Genomic DNA, 20,860 nt, shown 5'->3' with positions numbered 1-20,860 from the left:
CAAGCAGCCAAATTTGTCGCATGCGAGACTTGACTTTGCCAATATGGTCAAATCATATCTGTAAGTATCCAGTGGTTAGGAATGTTTCCTAAAGCCGCGCTAATCAAGGTTTCATTTCAGCAAATATGAGCATTCGAAGTCCTTCGGCCTCGTAGCGTCCGGCACATCCAATCTACTATGGACACCCAATGATCGATCGAGCACCAGCGCTGGCCAGGCCGTGGTCGCTGCCAACGAGGAAGTTTTGACTTGGGATATCAAAAAGGGCGAGCTCCTAAACCGATGGAAGGATGAAAACTGCTCGGCGCAAGTGACCGCTATTGCGCAGAGCAAGACCGATAAAGACGTCTTTGCTGTCGGATACGAAGACGGAAGTGTGCGTCTCTGGGATAGCAAGATTGCTACCAGCATTGTGAGCTTCAACGGCCACAAGTCGGCAATCACCATTCTTGCATTCGACGGATCTGGCGTGCGGCTTGCTAGTGGTTCTAAGGATACAGATGTCATTGTTTGGGATCTGGTTGCCGAGGTCGGTCAATTCAAGCTACGCGGCCACAAGGATCAAATCACAGGTCTTCGATTCGTGGAGCCACAGCCAGAAGTTGCCGAGGAAGATGGCGATCAAGCCATGATTGTCGATGGGTCGGCGGCCATTTCCGAGGGTTTCCTGCTCTCGACTGGCAAGGATGCTTTGATCAAACTCTGGGATCTCTCGTCGCGACACTGCATCGAGACGCATATTGCACAGACTAATGGTGAATGCTGGGCCTTGGGCGTCTCGCCAGACCTCAGTGGCTGCATCACTGGCGGCAACTCTGGAGAACTGAAAGTGTGGTCTCTCGATACCGCCGGACTGGCCGCATCGAGACAACAAGTCGATGTCCCTCATAATACACAATTCCTCCACGACAGGGGTACTCTTTTCCGTGACGGCAAGGACAAAGCGACCGAGATCATTTTCCACCCACGCAGAGATTACTTCACAGTGCACGGTGCAGAGAAGGCCGTGGAGATTTGGCGGATACGCTCCGAAGCCGAGATCAAGAAGAGTTTGGCACGTAAGAAGAAGAGAAGAAAGGAGAAGCTCGCCAAGAAGGGCACAGCGGAAGCCGGAGATGCCGAGGTCGACGCCGAAGATGAGGATATCAGCACTGCACCCATTACAGAAGCATTTGCACAACACCTAATTGTTCGAACTGGCGGCAAAGTAAGAAGTGTTGACTGGGCAAATAACCACGGTCACAAGGAACTTCAACTACTCGTGGGAACGACAAATAACCAGCTTGAACTGTACAACATACAAACAAAAGACAAGAGCACAAAGTCTAAACAAGAGGATATTCCTGACTATACCAGATCTCTTGGAGTCGATATCCCCGGTCACCGGGCGGACATCCGCTCCCTGGCATTGAGTTCCGATGACAGAATGCTTGCCTCCGCATCTAACGGTTCTCTCAAGATCTGGAATGTGAAGACTAGGTCCTGTATTAGAACCTTTGAGTGTGGATATGCACTTTGCTGCGCGTTCCTCCCGGGAGACAAAGTTGTTGTCGTCGGCACAAAGGCTGGTGAGCTCGAGGTATTTGACGTGGCTTCGGCGCAACTCCTTGATAGTGTTTCGGCGCACGAGGGTGCAATTTGGTCGCTACAAGTGCATCCGGATGGTCGCTCAATGGTGTCCGGCAGTGCTGATAAGTCGGCTAAATTCTGGGACTTTAAAATTGTCCAGGAAGAAGTCCTTGGAACGACACGGACAACACCAAAACTGAAACTGGTACAATCGAGACAACTCAAAGTCTCCGACGATATACTCAGTCTCAGGTACTCGCCAGATGCCAAGTATCTTGCAGTCTCGCTGTTGGACAGCACGGTGAAGGTGTTTTTCACAGACTCGCTCAAGCTCTACTTGAATCTCTATGGCCATAAGCTGCCTGTGCTGAACATGGACATCTCCTACGATAGCAAACTCATTGTGACCTGTTCTGCCGACAAGAACATTCGCATTTGGGGTCTCGACTTTGGTGATTGCCACAAGGCACTTTTTGCGCATCAGGACAGTATTCTACAGGTCGCTTTCGTGCCCCACAACAACGATGGTAATGGTCATCACTTTTTCAGTGCAAGCAAAGACCGAACTATCAAGTACTGGGATGGAGACAAATTTGAACAGATCCAACGATTGGATGGCCACCATGGTGAGATCTGGGCCCTGGCAATGAGCCGGAGCGGCAACTTCATCATCAGTGCTAGTCATGATAAGAGCATTCGTGTATGGGACGAAACCGACGAGCAAATCTTCCTCGAGGAAGAGCGCGAGAAGGAGATCGAAGAGCTGTACGAGAGTACACTCACCAACTCACTCGAGAGAGATCCAGACGACGAAGAGCAGAATGCCGAGGTTGCGGCTGCCAGCAAGCAGACAGTGGAGACATTGATGGCTGGCGAACGCATTCAAGAAGCATTGGAGCTGGGTATGGCTGATCTGCACGTGGTCAGAGAATGGGAAGAGGCCAAGGCGGCAAACCCAAACATCGCACCACCACAGCGAAATCCCATATTCATGGCCTTTGGTGGCATCAGTGCTGAGGAGTATGTCCTTTCTGTACTGCAAAAGATCAAGGCATCAGCACTACACGATGCGCTGCTTGTCCTCCCTTTTGCAACAGTACCGATGCTTTTCACCTTTCTAAACTTGTTTGCTGTGAGATCGATGAACATTCCTTTGACCTGTCGGATATTGTTCTTCATGCTCAAGACACATCACAACCAGATTGTTGCCAGCAAGACGATGAAAGCCATGCTTGATGGTATTAGAACCAACCTCCGGAAGGCACTGAGGCGGCAAAAGGATGAGATGGGTTTCAACATTGCAGCCCTCAAGATTGTGAGCATGCAGATACAAGACAAGAGTGTTAAGGAGTATGTTGATGAGAATTGGGAGGATGACGACGGACAAAACGTCAGGAAGCGCGCGTTCGTTCACGTCTCATAGCGCTGGACGGGCTTGGGCAGCTCTTCATGTAAAATGTCGCGACTAGAGTTACTTGCTGGTAGATAGCCAGCAAATTTCTATTCCGAAGGGAGATCAGGAGTCTGGGGAAACACGGCGGCTGCCATTTTGAACTTGCCATAGAGAACGAACAATCGGGATGTCAGCTACTTGATAGGGGAAAAAAAAATCAATACTTCCATGCAGTTGAAGCTTTATAATTAATGAGGATCCTGCCCCTTCCGGATATAAAAAGTGACGAAAATTGCGAAAAGCATACGGTGAGAACGAAGATGGGACGGCGGTTACTCTTTGTTTCATACCCAGTTGGCTTCATAGGGGAAGCAAGTGGACAAATGACTACCCGTATTGCGTTCATGGAGCAAGAGGTTCATCAATGGACGTTGTTGAGTTCATTTAGAACAAGTGTATGATAAATTCTTAAATTATTATGTAAAGACCTGAGATGCATAGTTGCACCCGACAAGTTACCATACGACCACACAAGTCGCTATGCTCACGATTGTCCCCGCTGTCCCTGTAGAAACCGTCAGCGTTGACTCCCGAATCTGAGATGGCTGTGACAATTTGAGACAAAATGTGCTCGATCAGAAGTCCTTTAAATTCATTTCCCGATAAGGGATAACATAAGAGGTACCTAGTTATTGTGAGCATGCTAGTCGAGGTTGGAGATTTAGAATGATAGCAAACTTACCAGAAATAGTAAACAAATGTGTAGTTTCATCATTTGAGACACTGGGGAAGAAGAAGATGTTGCAAAGAGGTTGCTATCTTACCTGAATAACCGCGCTCTGAGGCTCTGTAGAACTATTCATTAGTGTGCATGAGCGACAGGAATTTGGTAACATCCGAGGAACAGAGAATTGGTGGTGGAAGGTAAAGAAAAAAGGCCCTGACTGTTCGGGAGCTGAAAATTTCTAAAACCCAAGTCTTGCAGGTGGGTACGGGCGGCAGATCCTCGGGCGGTGAGCCAAGCTTTTGAGTCTTTAGCCAATCAGAGGCGTTAGCACCAACCTCAATTCTCCAAATCTTGGCAGGCGCACAATTTTCCTTAGCTGCTATCCATTTTCTGCGACCCGCGAAACTTCCATCACGACTTTGACATTTCGACCACTCGACCAGCAACCTCGACAACCGACGCCAAACCTCACCGTCAACCACCAAACACCGCAGCCATGGGTCGTCTTCACAGCAAGGGAAAGGGTATCAGCTCTTCTGCTACCCCCTACAGCCGCACTCCCCCCTCGTGGTTGAAGACCACTCCCGACCAGGTCGTTGAGCAGATCTGCCGTCTCGCCAAGCGTGGTGCCACCCCCTCCCAGATCGGTGTCATCCTCCGTGACTCCCACGGTATTGCCCAGGTCCGCTTCGTTACTGGTACGTTTTTACCTCTGGATGTTCTCGACGAGAACTTCAAAATAATTGCAGAAGATGCGAGACATTTGCTAACATTGCGGGGCAACAGGTAACAAGATCCTGCGCATCCTCAAGTCCAACGGTACGCTACGAACCCTCCCCTCGAACTCGCTCGACGAAAGATGAATGTGATATTGTGTGAAAAAAAAAAAAAAAAGTCTTGTGTCTGCTAGATTGCGATCTCTTCGGAGTCGGCAAAATAATCATTATGCCTCTGTACGGTCATGGCTGACAGAGTGATCTCACAGGTCTCGCTCCTGAGCTCCCTGAGGATCTGTACATGTTGATCAAGAAGGTGAGTAGCCATGTCCCATCCCAAATCTTTGGTCGATTTGGCAAATATTAATTTTCAATTAGGCTGTCGCTGTCCGCAAGCACCTTGAGCGCAACCGCAAGGACAAGGACTCCAAGTTCCGTCTCATTCTCATTGAGTCCCGTATCCACCGTCTTGCCCGCTACTACAAGACCGTCGGTGTCCTTCCTCCTACCTGGAAGTACGAGTCCGCCACCGCCAGCACCATTGTTGCTTAAGCGGTCTCTATTCGCTTAGAGGGCTGGTCTTTGTTCTGCATCAAGTGCTTGGTCATGGAGTTTACGGAAAGGAACCATTTGCTTTTTAAATAAGGGCAAAAAGTCATCAATGGTCGTCACGAGTTAGATAGTCGTGAAAAACGATTTTCACGTAGAGATGCCAATGAAAATCTCATGAACGTACGAAATGCAGAAACATCAATTCATCTTTTGAATAAGCAGACCAACCGGAATGTCAATGGTATCACAATGCGTAGTAGTATAGAGCACCACCGAGACTTGCAACTGTCTTTCCTTCAGCCAGCCGTACCATTTTCTTTATCCAAACCATAACCTTAACGCCCTGAACAATGCATATGATCGGGAGCCATGAAACTCTATGACTGGTTCTCGAGCTCCTTTGAGCGTTGAAGTAGGAATTCACCCAAAACACGGAGAGGGTCCTTGGGCCTGGGTTCAAATGTTAGTTGAAGAGAAAGTTCTGCTGGCGTAGAAAAACCACGTCCACCGCTCATGGAAGCCAACGTACTGTTCCTTGGCGACCAGCTTCATACCATCCAGAAGCACACCGGTGACCTTGGTATTCAGGTACTGCCGCGCGGGTGCGCCGTGCAGCGGTGCCTCGGACTGCATGGTGAAGCCCGGGTCCGGATGCGCGCTGGCGGCCCGCGACGTGCTGGTCTGCTGCTGGTGCTCTTGTACGCCGTTGGTTGCGCGAGCGGGCGTGCCTGTTCGGTTGGGAGCTGGAGATGCGCCCTGCTGAAGAGCAGGAGACTAGAAAGCGCGGCAGGTAGAATATCAGCAAAAGAGCTGCACACTTCTTTGGGGGAGTGTGAAAAAGAGCTATTCGGTAGGAGAATGTGTAGGTAGGTGGATGGACAGGAATTCTTTCTTCTCTTACAGCGGCAGAGGTGGGCTCAGCATCCGTCATGGCCACGTCCTTTGCGACAGCGCTGGTCGTGGTGTTGTTCTCGGTCGTCGCGGTCGTCGCGGTCGGATTCTCCATCACAGGGACTCGTGGCGCGGACAGCGGGCTCGGAGTGGGTTGGGCCATGGCTTGCTGGGCATAGAAAGGAACCGGCACCGGAATCGGGGTCGTGGAGACCCGGCGACCCTCTTCGCTCATCTTTGGGGGAGGTGCTATCGAGACTATTAGGCGTAATTGAAGAAGCGCAGTTGAAGAAGGTTGAACCGAAGCTGGTGTTGTAGTTGACGTGGGGTTTCGGATACTGCCGCTGGGCGCGCACCTTGGTACCTACCTACACAATTGCTGGATCGATACCTGTAAATGTTTTGGCAAGTGACAAGCAGCTGCGTCTCGTGACACCGTAACAAGATGCCTTATGTGATTGTTGCTATTGCTACCTTACTTGTAAACCATTTTCGCAACCATTAGGTACTGGAGCCATTGATATTTGATGCAGCCATGGCAATATTGAAGTGAGTCGGGCTCATTCAGATGGGTACATCAAGAGAGGGAAAAAGTACTGTGTACTAACATTGCCCATCTGAATGCCAGTATTTATTTGCGCTAGAGTATTTAATGAGACGGATACAACCACAATTCTTTTGATAAATAGCAGTACGGCTGCTCATGATCGGATAGTTTTGATGCTTTTCAGACCTGATTGATTTCAAGAATATCTGCATATACGCACCCGAGCCCCCTACCGAAGAATGCAGCTGCCATCACACCGCTACATTCAAGGTGTCCACTTTGCTACATTTATCATTCACGTTCATCTTAGATTGAATGTGTTGCACAACTAATCGAATCACAACTGTTGTTCTATATATATAAAGACTGGTTGCCGTCAGCTACCCTAGGTCCCGAAACCCATCACGCACCTGATTCCAGTTCAATTTCATCCAAATATATCCAACGCATTTCATTTCTCTCCAAAAAAATGGCCGACCGTGAACCCCGTCCGACGCGAGTTAAACAGGACATAACAGCCAAAGCTTGCGCGGTTCTTCTCAAGTCCCCTCGCTTCAACTGGTCAAGTACAGCCGTATCTGACTGGTTTGGTGTTGACGAGGACGGTAAAAGGATTTTCCCACCCAGCACTATCAATACGATATACCGAGTCGCAGTGTCGCGCGGATTCGATCCAAATAGTCCCAAGCTTGTGATCAAGGACGAGTTTTTCCTCGAAGGCAAACGATCAGGTAGGCCTAGGAAGAATAGGATTCCCAAGTCTCAGCCGGCCCCGGCACAAGAATCAGTTGAACAGATTGAACAAATCTCCGAGGAAGTAGAGCCGCCGCAAGACCTTATAGATGGCTAGTGCTTACCCGTCTACGACTGCTCACTTTATTACCCTACAACGACTGGTGGCTCCGCATAACTGTTCACTTTACTCTATAACGTCTGGTGGCTCCGCCGCTGACCGGGTATATGTAAGGCAACTCTTTATCTAGAGACCAGGACCCCATGACTCAACGATAGAAGCTCACGAATGACAGTTTTATTTCATCCTCGATTTTCCCTACAAATCGCCTTGTGTGTCTACAGTTTTTGTTTTGGCATAGATATTTCAGTAGACTGTATCTAGACTTGAACAGCGACGAGGATTTTGATGCAAGATGGCGACAATTACAGCAACCGAGTTACAACCCGTCGACTTCATCGCGTCTGGGGCCAGTCACCACATGATCCCACCGCCACGCAAAAGCCATGAACCGCCAGCAGAAGCATCGCCAACTTTGGATGCGGCAGAAGCCTTGGCGGTAACAACCTTGGCTAAAACCCGGGCCATTATTGTCATTGCTCAGCTGTCGGGCTTGACGCTTTTCGGAAGCTTCTGCAATGGTGTTATTGTGGTTGGTTTGCCAGCCATGATTGAAACCTTGGGGCTTGAAGACGGTCTCCTCCTCTGGCCGACTTCTGTATTCTACCTCACTGCAGGATCCTGTCTACTCATGGCCGGGTCCATTGCCGATGTTGCTGGTACCAAGCGAGTAAACCTAATGGGATCTTTCCTGGGTGCTGTCGTGGCTCTGGCCTGTGGATTTGCCCAGACAGGCGGCCAACTCATTGCCTTTCGTGCCATTCAGGGTATCAGCTACGCAATGATCACGCCGTCGGCCATTTCAATCATATCGACCAGCGTCGAGGATGGGCAGCCCCGCAATATCGGTTTCGCCTCCCTTGGCGTCGCGAGTACTCTCGGCTTTTCCTTGGGCCTGGTGCTGGGCGGAGTCTTTGTTGATCACACGGGATGGAGACCTGCTTTTTACTTTGCTGGAGCTACCAGTATTGCTCTGTCTGTTGTTGGAATCTGGGCATTGCCGCGGGATTCGCGACGACGGCAGGGGAAGAGCATTTGGAAGCGCCTCGCCTCAGAGATTGACTGGATTGGAACGATTCTTGCTAGCACCAGTTTGGCGACCTTGTCGTACGTTTTGGCGTAAGTATGCATGCTTATCTTACCGATGCTACTGTAGCACGTATTGATCATCAACAGCACCTTGTCGGCTGACGTCCACAACATCCGTCAAGCATCCAATATAGTCTTGTTGGTCATCAGCGCCGTATCGATTCCAGCATTTATCGTTTGGATGCACTATCAAGTCAAAAACGATCGCATAGCACTCATACCCAACTCGCTCTGGCGTCGTTCGGCCTTTACCAGTATCTGCATCATGGCAATCTTCACGACGGCCGTCACCAATTGCATGGAGCTTTTCAGCAGTTTATTGTAAGCAGTGTGGGTATCATATTTGCAAGTTGAACCTCTCTCTAATTGATTTTTTCTTTCAGCTTTCAAGAAGTCCAGGGCTTCTCGGCATTTGGAGCTTCGTTGCGAATTCTTCCCTCCCTTATCGCTGGGGGTCTTGCGAATCTTTCAACTGGCATCTTTGTCAGTCGTATGCCGGTGAAGTGGGTGGTTTTGATTTCATCAGCTCTCAGTGCTGTATCAGCACTATTAATGGCCGTCATCCAGCCAGAGTGGCCATATTGGTACGCCGCTTTCTTTGCACAGGTAAGCTGCTCTGAGCGTTACACACGATTACCATGACCATGGTCTAAAATTTTCTCCCCCAGATTCTCGCTCCTCTTAGCACTGACATCCTCTTTACCGTCGGTTTGCTCGTGGTTTCGGGCGTTTTCCCTGCCCATATGCAAGCCTTGAGTGGTGCCGTATTCAATACATGCGCACAAGTGGGCACTGCGATTGGATTGACTGTAACCTCTGTTATTTCTGCATCCGTGACCGCGGCTTCGCACGAGACGGACAAGACATCCCCCGGCGCTCTCATGGAAGGCTACCGCGCCGTCTTTTGGACAATGTTCTCCTGGATGGTGGTCGTATGTTTGGTATCTGCCCTGGGACTGCGCCGAGTTGGAGGAGTTGGTGTCAAGCGGGATTGATTTATATATCCACCCAGCCACTCGTCGGTCGCAATATGGGCAATCATCTACTATGAGTACAGAATATGAGAAGACGCAGTTGGTACACAAGAAGTTTTCGAAAGCCGCAACTGATACAAGCCGACGATAATTTTGGACTTTGATCAATTCAATATAAAAAGGACTGTTGCTTTTGGTGAATGATCTATAACGTTGAATTGTAAGATACTTTCATTCAAATATTTGCACATAAAATTTCATGGTGATTGGGAGTATGTAGTATAATTGATTGGTGGGTCCGCGCCCCCAAGGCAACCACGGCGGAAGCTCTAAGCGAACTAAGGGGGCTCCGGGGCACCTGACTAGGCGTCCATCTCGCGTTTCCCCCCTAGACAGGCGGCACATTCCTCTGTTTTCAAGCAAACGTCATCAAAGCAAAAATGCTTTCACGGAGGCCAACTGAGGCACCTCACAGAATTGGAAGATGATGGACAGATTTGTCACGAGGCAAGGTCCAGCGAAGCAGGCTCAGAATGGTCCGCCAAGTAGCATTACTGGCAAAGGCAAGGGCAAGGGGAGTGAGACAACACTGCGTGAACCACCGGCCAAGCGAGTAAAGAGGGAGGAAATTGCCGATAGTGACGCCGACTCTGATACATCTTTATCAGACGGAAAGTCCTTCAAAGCCACGTGGGCACCGGGTCACATTCAAAGAGAGGACACGGCAGAATCCCTGGATCAAATCATCGAAGATGCACAACTGCCACCTGAGCCAGAGGTACACACCGGAAGGCCTACCGCTATTGAAAGCTCGCTGCCAGAGGTTGGGACCGACCAGGACGCGATCGAGGAGTACGAGACATTCAGGGCATCACAAGGCGAGAATTCAAACACAGTCGCCTCGAGATTTGTGAAGCGGGAATGGGTAAAGGGCAAGAGCTCCCTGTACGTCGACGCGTTCAATCTGGCCCTAGGAACGGTTCTTGAGGACGAATCTCACTTATTTGACGAAAAAGAGCGCGCTTTGTTTGACTATTGGGATAATTTGAGCTATGAGGCGCAGTATCTGTGAGTTGCTTTCGAGACTGGTGCTTCTGGTATCAATGAGGCTGATCTCAGATCCCTAGCTATGTGCGCCTGTTTCTACGCAAGTCGGCAACTTGGCATCGGATCGCCAAGTTGGGATACTACGATGACGTTGCAAACCTAGAGGATGCAGTTACGGAACTTCAGGAAACCAGGCTGTTTCCCGCCACGCTCTCTAGTTCGCAGGTAGACCCGGACAGAGAAGAGGCAGCCTTTGCTCAAGAGGAGCACAGCCTGGGGGAGTCATTTCAATTTGCCGATGACTCTGGTGATTGCATCAAAACGGTGGAGGAGGCCATTACTCTGTTGAGCCTTGATGAGCTGAAAGGACTTGCCAAGGATGCCAGAGTACAGGGAAAGAATAAAGCAGATTTTGTGAAATCTATCTGCAGAATGAGCAATCGTCAAGCCGGTCTAATGTCTGTCGGTTTGCAGAGGTCCAACACCCACGACTCGGCTGTTTCGAATGACAACCACACGCCAGAAGCCGAATCGCCTGGCCCACAGCTAGTCGACGATTCGAACAGAAACAAACATTTCTTGGAGAAGATCATGGCCACCACCGGACCATGTATAAGACTGTCCCTGCCCATCTTCAAATTGTTTGAGAGAGTACACCTTGTTTTCTATCGATCTACCGAATGGACAGAAAAGTCCTTGACGGCCATTATACTCGCAAAAATCTCTCGTCGCAATTTTCCAGAGTACATCGTCAGCAGGTCCACAAACATATTCTCGTCCAGAGACCACTTGCTCGAATTCGAGACTGCCACAAGGACAGAGTTTGCTGTCGATAATATTCTTGAATTCAACGGTCCAGTCAGCGAGAAAGGTTTCCGTAAAGTGTTGGACACATTTGAGCACATCTACGAGCGTTGGAAAAAGTTACTCGGAGAAGAGCAAATTAAAGAGGACAGAGTGTATGAAACGGGCGAAGGTACATATCTGCGCCGCTTCTCACCTGTCCACCCTTATACACGAATTATCCACAAGGCTACCGGTGTCATGGGACGCTTCAAAGAACATCAAAGGGAACATTCAATCTTGACCGAGCTTCTTAGTCAGAGACTGTTCCATCATGCTCGTCGGGGCGCCTGGTATCAACGAAAGGCTTTGCTCGAAGAGCATTACATGCATGCGCTGGAGCCAGACCCTTCCTACAAGGATCCCGAAATGCAGAAGAAGCATTGGAAACGGATCGCTGTCGCAACTTGTGACACAGCCTTGGAAGATCCAGACTGTCACCTGAAGTATCACTATGATCTGCAGAAACGCATCATCAAGCTTGAGAAACAGCTCAGGATTCCATTCCGGTTACAGCATGACTTTGGTCACGTGAGATTGAAAAAGCCCGAGGAGCATAATATCGAGGGCATACAGATTAAGCGCGATGATATCGTGGGCAAGAAGGGCCGGGGCCCCAGCACGAAGACTATTTGGGTGGACGAGGCAGAAGGAGAAGGCGAATGCAGTGTTGAAGCCATGTGCCTCAGCTCATACCGGAGTCAAGGCTGGAAAGGTTATCATGCTGAAGGTGGTATCATTCGCACCCTGTTCGCTTACCTCTTCTTTGATATCCTTTTTCTCTATATCCCGAATGTGTTCCAGACGGCATATCAGACATGCCCCCTAGATCTGTTTACGGATTCGTTCTACCCAACCCGAGCCTCCGAGATCAATCACCGTCTTGTTGAAATTGCAAATGGAGACGCAGCGCGCATTGTGCAAGAAGTCGATCACCAGCAACGAGAGAGACGCACTTGCGTCATTGGACTCAATTGGGACTATGAGCTGCCTGATCTTCTGGAATTGGTCAACTGCTTCGATGGCGCAGCTTTGGCTACAGTGTGCAAAGTGATGGCGCAAGAATATGGGCAGAGAGGGGGTGGCTTGCCTGATCTCATACTCTGGAGGGCGGATCCCACAAAGGAGGTCATGTTCTCAGAGGTCAAAAGTGCAAATGACCGCCTAAGCGATACACAGCGACTGTGGATTCATGTCCTCACGGGCGCGGGCGTCAGAGTGGCGCTCTGCAATGCAGTCGCCAAAGAGGTGCGTGAGGTATAATCGGAGGACATGCCACGACACTGGACCCGCAACACCTGAGATTACGGGTTGACTCATAGCCTTTTGGATAAAGTGACAGCTCGAATTTACAGGCCTACCTAGAGCTACCACCTGTGAACACCAAAAACAGCACAGAATACCAGCATTTCCGCGGCCTCTTGTAGCATCTTGCATTCCGCATCCCGAGTACTCGGCGTGATGAACGCATTTGAGTATGAGAGTTCCACATGCGGGAAGGGATTCAGCACCATCACGGAAGATATATCCGCTCTTGCAGGTCCCCAGAAACCCTGAAACGGCTTGGATCTCTTGGGATCGTGAGATTGCAGCGTCACACTTGTCATCAGTAACAACAAAACGATCCGCCCGGGCCGTATTGAGCGTGCCATATTATGAAACTGCATGAGGGACCCATGGCTCGAGAGACTTACTGCTCTCGGCAGCAGTGACAGTCATGGAACGCATCTCCTGGCGATGGGGTCATGATCTGACCTTGCCATGCGGGCAGGGTTGGCACGTTTTTTCGACATGGTTCTGTCAAGTTGCCTGATAGGGCAAAGGCGGGCTCCAGCTTTCGGCCAAAGCGATTATAACATAGCCTTATTAAGACTGGCAGGGGTTGAAGGAGCAGCAGATACACAGTAGTCGCATGGGACGGGGAAAAAACCTGCACAATCGCACATACAGAGTACATTTGCAGCCCACTGCATATTTGATCACGTAAAAGCAGGGAGCATTACACTTGGTAGTCGTTGCTTGCAGAGGGGACAAACGAGTGCCCCCGAGACACTTTGGAGGTCAACGTTCTCAAGGCAATGGTAGTACGTAGCACGATTGTGGTTATGTATTCAGCGGTATGGAGTGTGTGGCACCTCGCTCCGTTTGCCGGGGATTCTGGCTCTCCACCATCAGAGCCGGCCTTGGACGAGGCCCCATCACTGCTTTACTAGGTACGGACGGATAAGAACATGCGGATTGGGTCACGTCTTCGGCGGCCTTCCGGAGCGAAAAACAACTGTACTGAGAAGAGCCGGCGGTGAGCTTTTGGACTATCTATCGCCAGGGACAGTCCTAAAAGCCGATCATGGGGATACAGCAGAGTCTAGACAAAAGGGCCAGCTCAGTTGCTACTGAAAGAGATCCACCTTACCAAGGTTCGGGCAAAGTTTACACATGAGCAACAGGTGCACCATCCATTTTGCAGAAGAGTCCACCTTTCTCGACCTTCTTTGGAGTCTTCACGGCATCGCACGGCCCCGTGACTGTGTTTTGCTCTGCCTCTGCCCCATTGGGGGGCGATCAAAAGACGTCCAAGGGGCCTCAAGCTCACCGAAAAAAAGTGAAAGGACGGGGTAGGGATAAACTACTACTGGGAGGGGCTCCATACTATGTATGTGTGGTACGGAAAGTGTCCGGCCTTGCTGCTTACCTGCTCCACGACCACCAGGAAACGCAATGATACATGGGATGGTGGACGTGTTGAGCGTGGTGCGCACTTGATGTGTATGTATGTTAGGTTTGAGAGAGAGAGAGTGTGTGTCTGGTGTGTGGTAAGGTGGTCCAAAGTCGTGGGCGCTTAAGTGCTTTTCTTTGCCAAATCCACCCAACTCCCCCTGGTCTGGTTTTTACCCCACGATCCAATCACCATATAGGCCCACACTTTGCACGACTATAGAAATGATTGGCCAAGCCCGGCGCTTAAACAAAGAAGAATACTTCTCCCTTCCCTCTCTAAACCCTGGTCACTTCTTTCCCAGCCATTGGAGAGAGGACATACCCTTGTCCTTCCTCCTTGTCCCGCAGCAACACACACTTACACAACGACCCCTCCATGCGGGTTCCAGGATATCGGGATCAAGAAAACTGGGAAAAATTATTGATTGAGGGCTCAAGAGAAGAAGGGGAGGGACAAAGATATTGGTCGGACTTTGCGCAAGACGCTAGTCATTAACAAGAGGAGAGAGAGAAACCAAAACAATTACCATACAAGCTGGGCGTGATCTTTTGGTTTTCCCCCACCACCACCACCACCACCACCCTGTATTTGCCCACCTTTCTTGGTTGCTGCGGCTCGCCCCGGCCGTGAACGTGCAAAAATGAGAGACGCGGTGGTGTGGACTGCGGATGTATGTGGTGGCCGCGAGGTGTGGACGTGTTTTTCTCGCATGGAAATATCCCGTCTTTCCAAGCGGATACAATTCTTTTGGCTGTATTTCAACCTCTGGACCGAGAAGAATCCAAGTTTAACTTTATTAAAAAAAATTAAAAATTCCAAGACAGTGGAGAATTTCATAATCATTATTTTCCCCCCTCAAGAAAGTTGGGGAAAAGGACAATCATTCTGCAGCAAAAATGTTATGTGAGGGTATGATCATAATACCACGAGGCATGGGGCCACAAGTGAGACTGAAGAATCTTCTTGTTACAGTGTAATAGACGGACCATACGGTTCTCTTAGCCGCCCCCCCCCCCCCCCCCCCCCTCCCCCTCCTCTCCTACATACTCCCCCTTCCAAGTAATGTTCATCTCTTAAGAGAGATTGCATACGCGCGCACACACACATGGCCAGGACTGGGATCATGATTGAGGTGCGATCGGGGGTTGCCGGCCTTCTTCTACCATTTTTCTCTCTCTCCTTATTTCGAATGGTTGTGAAGTCACTCGGCAAGATCCATACTTATCTTGGGTGCCATGTTTATTTGCTTTTTAATTATCCATGGCATTGATCTGCGTGGGGGGGAAAACAAAACAACATGGACACCATCACGAGCGGTCGCGATATAGGGCCTCGTGGGGAGGAGGTGGATAGGCCAGATTATGAGACCCGAAGAGAAAAAAAAGTCTGCTTTTTTTTCGTGGTGTACTACCTTGGTCAAAACAAACAAAGACACGTCTTGACATTCACCGTATATTCTGTATGCAAGGGCTTCACTCTCCTGTAACCGATATGGTACTTTGGGTGAGGGGAAAAAAGATGGATCCCTTGAGGCATCTTATTATTGACTGCGTGCTACTAGTTCGATACTCGACTAGTCCGAATACTGCTCTGCATTGGCCCGTTTGAGACAGAAAAAAGTCTTTGCTCTCTGCCCTCTCTCACACTTCCGTCCAACAGAATAATGATACCCCTTCCTAGGGCGAAATGTGGTCGCTCCTGAACCTTGATAAGAGAAAAAAAAAAATTCCGCTCCCTTGGTATCGCGCGCAAATCCGGGCCATGTAAAGGCGCCGCCAGCAACGCCGTTGAACTCCATATTGATGAATGCATACCTCGTAAATTCGTCCTGTTGCTCCCTGCTCCTCGTCTTGGTATAAGTGTCCACCGTTAACCAACCATCCTGGTCCAAGTTTTTCCCTCCCATGATTGATAGATAGCAGAGGCCGAGGGAGTGCAAACAGTGATACTAAAGTAGGTGTGTTGTGGGTTGCTTCGAGTTGTGGATTATGAACATAGGAAAAAAAAATGTAGTTTGAAGGATTGTTTTGGTGATGGAGTGTAGAGACTTTAGTTATATTCGGATATGGGAAAGTGTTGTGGGAAATTGCCGACTTGTTTCAATCAGTGAATATCCATGGATCATGCGGTTTTTGATCTCGTCGTTGGTGGTGGTAGAGTTTCGCCCGCTGCTGCTGCGGCAGCCAGGAGGGCTTGCGATTTTGAACATTCCGTGCGCCTTCTCTTTCCCTTGGGCGCTGGGTTCATTCGAGGCGTGTATGTGACAGTCCTTGTCACGACCTCTCTGATATGCCGGACACTTCTGTTGGAAGATTTGGTGGCTTTGCAGTCCTGCGCGTATCGTGACTTGAGTGCTGCTTCCCAGTCGAATGGCGAGCGGACTGATCTTGCACTGAATGGTGATCTTATTGATGCGCTCATGGGTGAATCCAGAGTAGACATGGCGGGTGACGGTGGGATGTGCATACTTGGGTATGACGTGACTCCCGTTGGTGGCGCCGACATTGGCTGGACTGGATATGGGCTAGGCGGAACGGCGGCGGGTGACAGGTGATCTCCGCATTTGCATGAGCAATCAGTCTGTTCGCTGCTGGCTGTTGACGGGACCGAGTCTCGAGTTCCGTCGTCCTCCTCTGCTTCGCTGCTCGAGCTGCCAGATCGCTTATCTGCTATGACGGGAGAAGCGACTGACATGGCCCTCAGAAAATCCATGTAGGCGATTGGGGGACTGATCGGAGTCTTGGTGAACTCCTCCTTGATTTCGATTGGAATGGCTGACAAGGGCGTCCTGGCTGACAGAGCAGACAGCTCGGATGGAAATGTGGCCGTGACGGGAGTCGTCAGCTGCGGAAGCTTGGGCTTGGTTGTAGGCGCCATCTTGTTTATTGATGTATGTTGGCGTAAAGCGGATCGACAAAGTGGTTTTTTGTTAGGTAGGTGAGGTTTGGTATTTCCAACCCAATACTGTTCAAGTCAAGTGAATGACTCAAGAATAAGGGTACAAGGAGGTTTAGCCAACAAGCTGCAATGACAAGTAGCCGTCTGAAGGGAGAAGTCGAAGGGCGGCAGCAGTTGCGGTGGAGGGGGGGAAAGAGGGCGGCGGAAAGGGCTCTGAGAGGAGGGAAACCGGACGGCTATATTATGTATGTGTATGGTGTATGCGTGTGTGTGTGCGCGTATGTAGGCGGCTGCTCGAGCCTGTCACGTCCTTGGAAAGCAGGATTGCTACTAGTATTGTGCTGCACTGCACGCACGGTAATCTAGGTAGTCCAAGGTGTGTACTATGGACGACCTGTGTGTGTGTGTATGCGGGCCAAAGAAACAGGCCCCTGGTTCTGTTTCACGCGCGCCAGGGGTGATGCTCCCGGATTTCGAGGCCGGGGGGTAAAAGAAAGACGCTGAGACGAGGGCGCCAAACGGACAAGGCTCTGTAATGAAAGACCCCTGTCAAATGAAAGAAGCACTAGAAGCCCAGTGTGATGTGAAGGATCCCAGCCCAGGCAAATAGAATTGGGTGGTGGGTTTGTAGAGAAGAAGAAGGCTTAGCAGAGCCGATGCTGCGTGTAAGACCGGGAGTGGATAGCAAAGGCGCCGCGATATAGTCCGGGAACCAGCCGAGAAGGAAAGCAAATGGGATGAACCCTGTCGTGGACGATCAGCTTGGGCAAATAGGGCCCAACACGAGTGTGTGTGTGTGTGTGTGTGTGTGGTGTAAGCAACAAGAACAAGTCGGTTGCCAGCGAGTTCTGCCTGTCAAGAGGGCCAAATACGGGATGGGATGGGAGAAGGTCCTCGGGGAGAGCGGATTGGTCTGATTGGTACAGCTGTAGCGGCAGGCTGGCGAGTGGCTTGTCCAGGACTTATTGTAGAGGCAGGCGACAAAATAGCGATAGTAGTAGGTATGGGTAAGGCGCTGAGGACTTGCTTTCGTCGTGTGTCGGGTAATGTGTGTACCTGTAGGTGGGTAGGTAGGTCCGCCCGGTATGTGCAATAAATGGGGTAGGCAGAGACGGGCGGCAAAGGAGCCAAGCCAAAAAAAAGAAGAAGACAAGGTATGAAGGCTTGCACGCTCACAAGACTCTCAGGGTATTGCAGAAATGAATGAATACCTGAGCAGCAGCAGCAGCAGCAGCAGCAGTTTGTGTGTCTTTTTCTTTGCAAATTGACAGCGGTTTGACAATCTGTCGGATCTGGCAGCTGATTCGTCTATGGATCCCTGCGGGCCACCCCGGGACGGCACAGCGGTCCAAGAACAACTGGGATTCGATTGATGAGATCCCAATTGTCTCTGGCTTGTAAGCGCCTGGGTACCTAGAAAGGGCTACCTTAGGTAATGCCCGTGGCTTTTGATTGGTCGCGGTTCTGCAGACCGAAGCGCTTCCGCTATTCTTAGCACATTTTCTATTGCCTTGATCTGATTCGTCGCATCCCGCCCACAAGGACGAACCTAACCTACTAGACTTCTGGTAGGTGGTGAGGTTTGGCTGGTTTGGCTGCTAGGTACCTGGGGTAGGTGGTAAACATGGTGGTAGATACTTACATTCTCTCTCTACTCTCTTTTTGCACCCCTCCAAACAAGATGGTAGATGCAATACGAGATTCAGTACGCAACAACCGATAGCCAGATGATGCAAACAGAAACCGCCTTCTTCGCCTTATAATTGCAATGAAAGAGGGGAAAAGAGGCTGGGATCGGACAGTGCTTTACTCAGCTGATGAGCTGCTGGGATGTGGGACTATAGTGGTGGTGGTCGTCCTAGCTTTAGAAGCTCCGACTGCCAATGTCGAAGCAAGGGGAATGTGTTTGTGATTGCTCTGATCGCTCAAATGTTGGAATAAAGTGTTGGGTTGTTGGTCAAGACCAAAATGGGATCAATTGCAAGGGATCAAGATGGGAGGAGGAGAATTCAAGGTAAAAAGGTGTCTTGTGCTTTCCTGACCTTGTGATGGAGCAATTCTTAGAGTCACGAACATGGCAGTTGGGAAATCGGGGGCGCTTTATGTTCCTTCAACACAGCGCTTAAGTCGTCGTCTGTTTATTTTCTGTTTTCTGTTTTTTGTTGTTGTATGCTGCTAAAAAAAATCTATTTTGAACATTTTCTTGTTTTCTATTTTCTTTCTTGGTCCAGCCTTTCTATTTTGCTATTTTCTGCATTTTCTTGCCACTGCTTCAGTCGGCGCGCGGCTCCATCAAACAAACAACCGCCTTCATTACTTGCCAAACCAGTAGCCCTTATTTCCCTTGAATATATGAACCCGCCATGCTTGGCTAGGGTCAGTACTGCCCCAGAGCGCGCGCATCATGATGCACCTCATCAGCTCTATCCTTAGATAAAGCAACCGTTGGCCCGGGCTCTTTCAGCAGGGCTAGTACCCCGGAAATCTGGCGAATGCCTTTCCTCCATACAATTGCCTTTCTTCCCATCTTGTTCGACACGTAGCGAACGTCCCAGCGCGCGGCTCCCGATTGCTTGCTGGCGCCGACCCCGATCTCTGGCCTGTTTGAGCCTCATGTGGAACAAGAAAAGTCGAACCCTTTCCTGAGCCCAAAATCCAGCCATACACGAGCCTCAGTTGAACAAAAGAAACCGAATCCTTCCTGAGCCCGACAATCTAGCCATACACGTAGTCATGAAATGGCCCAGGCTGGCTCTGGCTTGCATCCATGCTGCTGGGACGCTGTTGGTGGAGCCCCCGCGCTTCTAGCCACCGATTAAGCGCCAACAACCTACTCCGGATTCGTTGACCTTGTTGATATTCAAGGCAATCCTTCGGCTTTGCATGTCAAAGTTCTTAGCGACTTCTTATCGATCCGACCTCTATACATGATTGCTTGTTATGTCGGTTTGCATACTGCTAGTGTCGACGAATTTAAGCTAGACAATCTGATGGAGGGCATCGCGAGTCTCGACTAGCTGGGGATCATCCACCCATGGCACCTACGAATGCTTGTCAATGACCATAACGCTCATCCAACAGCCGATATGGCAACATTCTTTGCCATCATGAGCCATAATGCCTGCCGTAATAGGCCATGTATCGATCTGTCTGATTGAACCTCTTGTACTGCTGGACCCTGTGCGTTGCCCCGGCTAAGAGGAATGTCAACGGAAGTTTTGCAAGACCGGTTGTTCATGCAGACCGCGGTGTATAGATGGGATGCCATTTCCAAAGTCTCGGTCCCGACAACCAAATATTAGCACGCATATTCGCAGTTAGCATACAGTCAAATGACTAGTTTCTTGATCTCTTCCGGTAAAGGCTCATGAAAAAGACGCGGACGAGTATGCACCTAACCTGACTTATACCCACTCCAACGTTGATTGGGGTTGATCAACAACATCGCTTGACCTGCTTCTCTGGACAAGACTTGCCTCGTGTGTAATTGGGTATCAAGTCTTCTTGCAAGGCTTCAATCATGATCTCGCTGATAGCTGCCGCTACTTGGATGAATTCGTGTCACCACTTGAGAACACCCCTTTTCCACAATGGGCAACCATTCCGAACGACACTCGCGCAGTTCATTTTCCGTCAGGATGCTCATCCTTGCTCTCTCTATATCTAGTCTTCAAAGTGTTACTGGATCGAGAGACGCGCGTAAGCCGGCTGACGTTCATGGTGAACCTCCATCCGCGGCAGATACTCTTCACAGACGCACCCGATAGTCTTGCCGACAACACACATACATGTGAACCGTGATGAAGCATAGCCAGGATGAGAAGCAACGTGCATGAGTACCTCACCTCCTCAGCAGAGACCAGGGAAAGACACCCTTCATTGTGCATGATACGGAGACCCCCTCCACGGAAATGGACAGTACATGCTCGAGGTTCTGGCTCCGAGTACCAGACACAAAGCAGAAAAATAGAGGAACAGGAATCCACACGACATGTATGCAAGGTGTTCAAGCCTTCCAGAAACCGCATCCTGATTTGAAGCA

The 20,860-nt window shown here is 50.0% G+C and overlaps 7 protein-coding genes across 7 annotated transcripts; 5 read left to right on the top strand and 2 right to left on the bottom strand.

The window, feature by feature from the left end:
• Positions 1–43: 43 nt before the first annotated feature.
• Positions 44–2,992, top strand: PFICI_02013 (uncharacterized protein; the record flags this gene model as incomplete). The annotated part of the gene is made up of 2 exons (XM_007830594.1): positions 44–60; positions 121–2,992. 2 exons carry the CDS (start codon positions 44–46, stop codon positions 2,990–2,992), a joined length of 2,889 nt encoding a protein of 962 aa, XP_007828785.1.
• Positions 2,993–4,185: 1,193 nt separating this feature from the next.
• Positions 4,186–4,957, top strand: PFICI_02012 (40S ribosomal protein S13; the record flags this gene model as incomplete). Its single annotated transcript, XM_007830593.1, has 4 exons — positions 4,186–4,387; positions 4,476–4,508; positions 4,675–4,721; positions 4,784–4,957. The coding sequence occupies 4 exons, from the start codon at positions 4,186–4,188 to the stop codon at positions 4,955–4,957; spliced, it is 456 nt and encodes a 151-aa protein (XP_007828784.1).
• A 377-nt stretch (positions 4,958–5,334) lies between these two features.
• PFICI_02011 (uncharacterized protein) lies at positions 5,335–6,083 on the bottom strand (the record flags this gene model as incomplete). Its single annotated transcript, XM_007830592.1, has 3 exons — positions 5,335–5,407; positions 5,487–5,731; positions 5,859–6,083. 3 exons carry the CDS (start codon positions 6,081–6,083, stop codon positions 5,335–5,337), a joined length of 543 nt encoding a protein of 180 aa, XP_007828783.1.
• Positions 6,084–6,864: 781 nt separating this feature from the next.
• PFICI_02010 (uncharacterized protein) lies at positions 6,865–7,245 on the top strand (the record flags this gene model as incomplete). Its single annotated transcript, XM_007830591.1, has 1 exon — positions 6,865–7,245. The coding sequence occupies one exon, from the start codon at positions 6,865–6,867 to the stop codon at positions 7,243–7,245; it is 381 nt and encodes a 126-aa protein (XP_007828782.1).
• Positions 7,246–7,543: 298 nt separating this feature from the next.
• Positions 7,544–9,332, top strand: PFICI_02009 (uncharacterized protein; the record flags this gene model as incomplete). Its single annotated transcript, XM_007830590.1, has 4 exons — positions 7,544–8,367; positions 8,425–8,658; positions 8,721–8,943; positions 9,006–9,332. 4 exons carry the CDS (start codon positions 7,544–7,546, stop codon positions 9,330–9,332), a joined length of 1,608 nt encoding a protein of 535 aa, XP_007828781.1.
• Positions 9,333–9,795: 463 nt separating this feature from the next.
• On the top strand, positions 9,796–12,464 carry PFICI_02008 (uncharacterized protein; the record flags this gene model as incomplete). Its single annotated transcript, XM_007830589.1, has 2 exons — positions 9,796–10,379; positions 10,439–12,464. 2 exons carry the CDS (start codon positions 9,796–9,798, stop codon positions 12,462–12,464), a joined length of 2,610 nt encoding a protein of 869 aa, XP_007828780.1.
• A 3,577-nt stretch (positions 12,465–16,041) lies between these two features.
• On the bottom strand, positions 16,042–16,797 carry PFICI_02007 (uncharacterized protein; the record flags this gene model as incomplete). Its single annotated transcript, XM_007830588.1, has 1 exon — positions 16,042–16,797. The coding sequence occupies one exon, from the start codon at positions 16,795–16,797 to the stop codon at positions 16,042–16,044; it is 756 nt and encodes a 251-aa protein (XP_007828779.1).
• Between the last annotated feature and the right edge of the window lie 4,063 nt (positions 16,798–20,860).

The sequence above is a fragment of the Pestalotiopsis fici genome (assembly GCF_000516985.1).
Source record: "Pestalotiopsis fici W106-1 unplaced genomic scaffold PFICI_Scf_1, whole genome shotgun sequence".
Taxonomy (NCBI): domain Eukaryota; kingdom Fungi; phylum Ascomycota; class Sordariomycetes; order Amphisphaeriales; family Sporocadaceae; genus Pestalotiopsis; species Pestalotiopsis fici.
The sequence above is the reverse complement of the archived record's forward strand: the minus strand, read 5'-3'. Positions and strand labels throughout refer to the sequence as shown.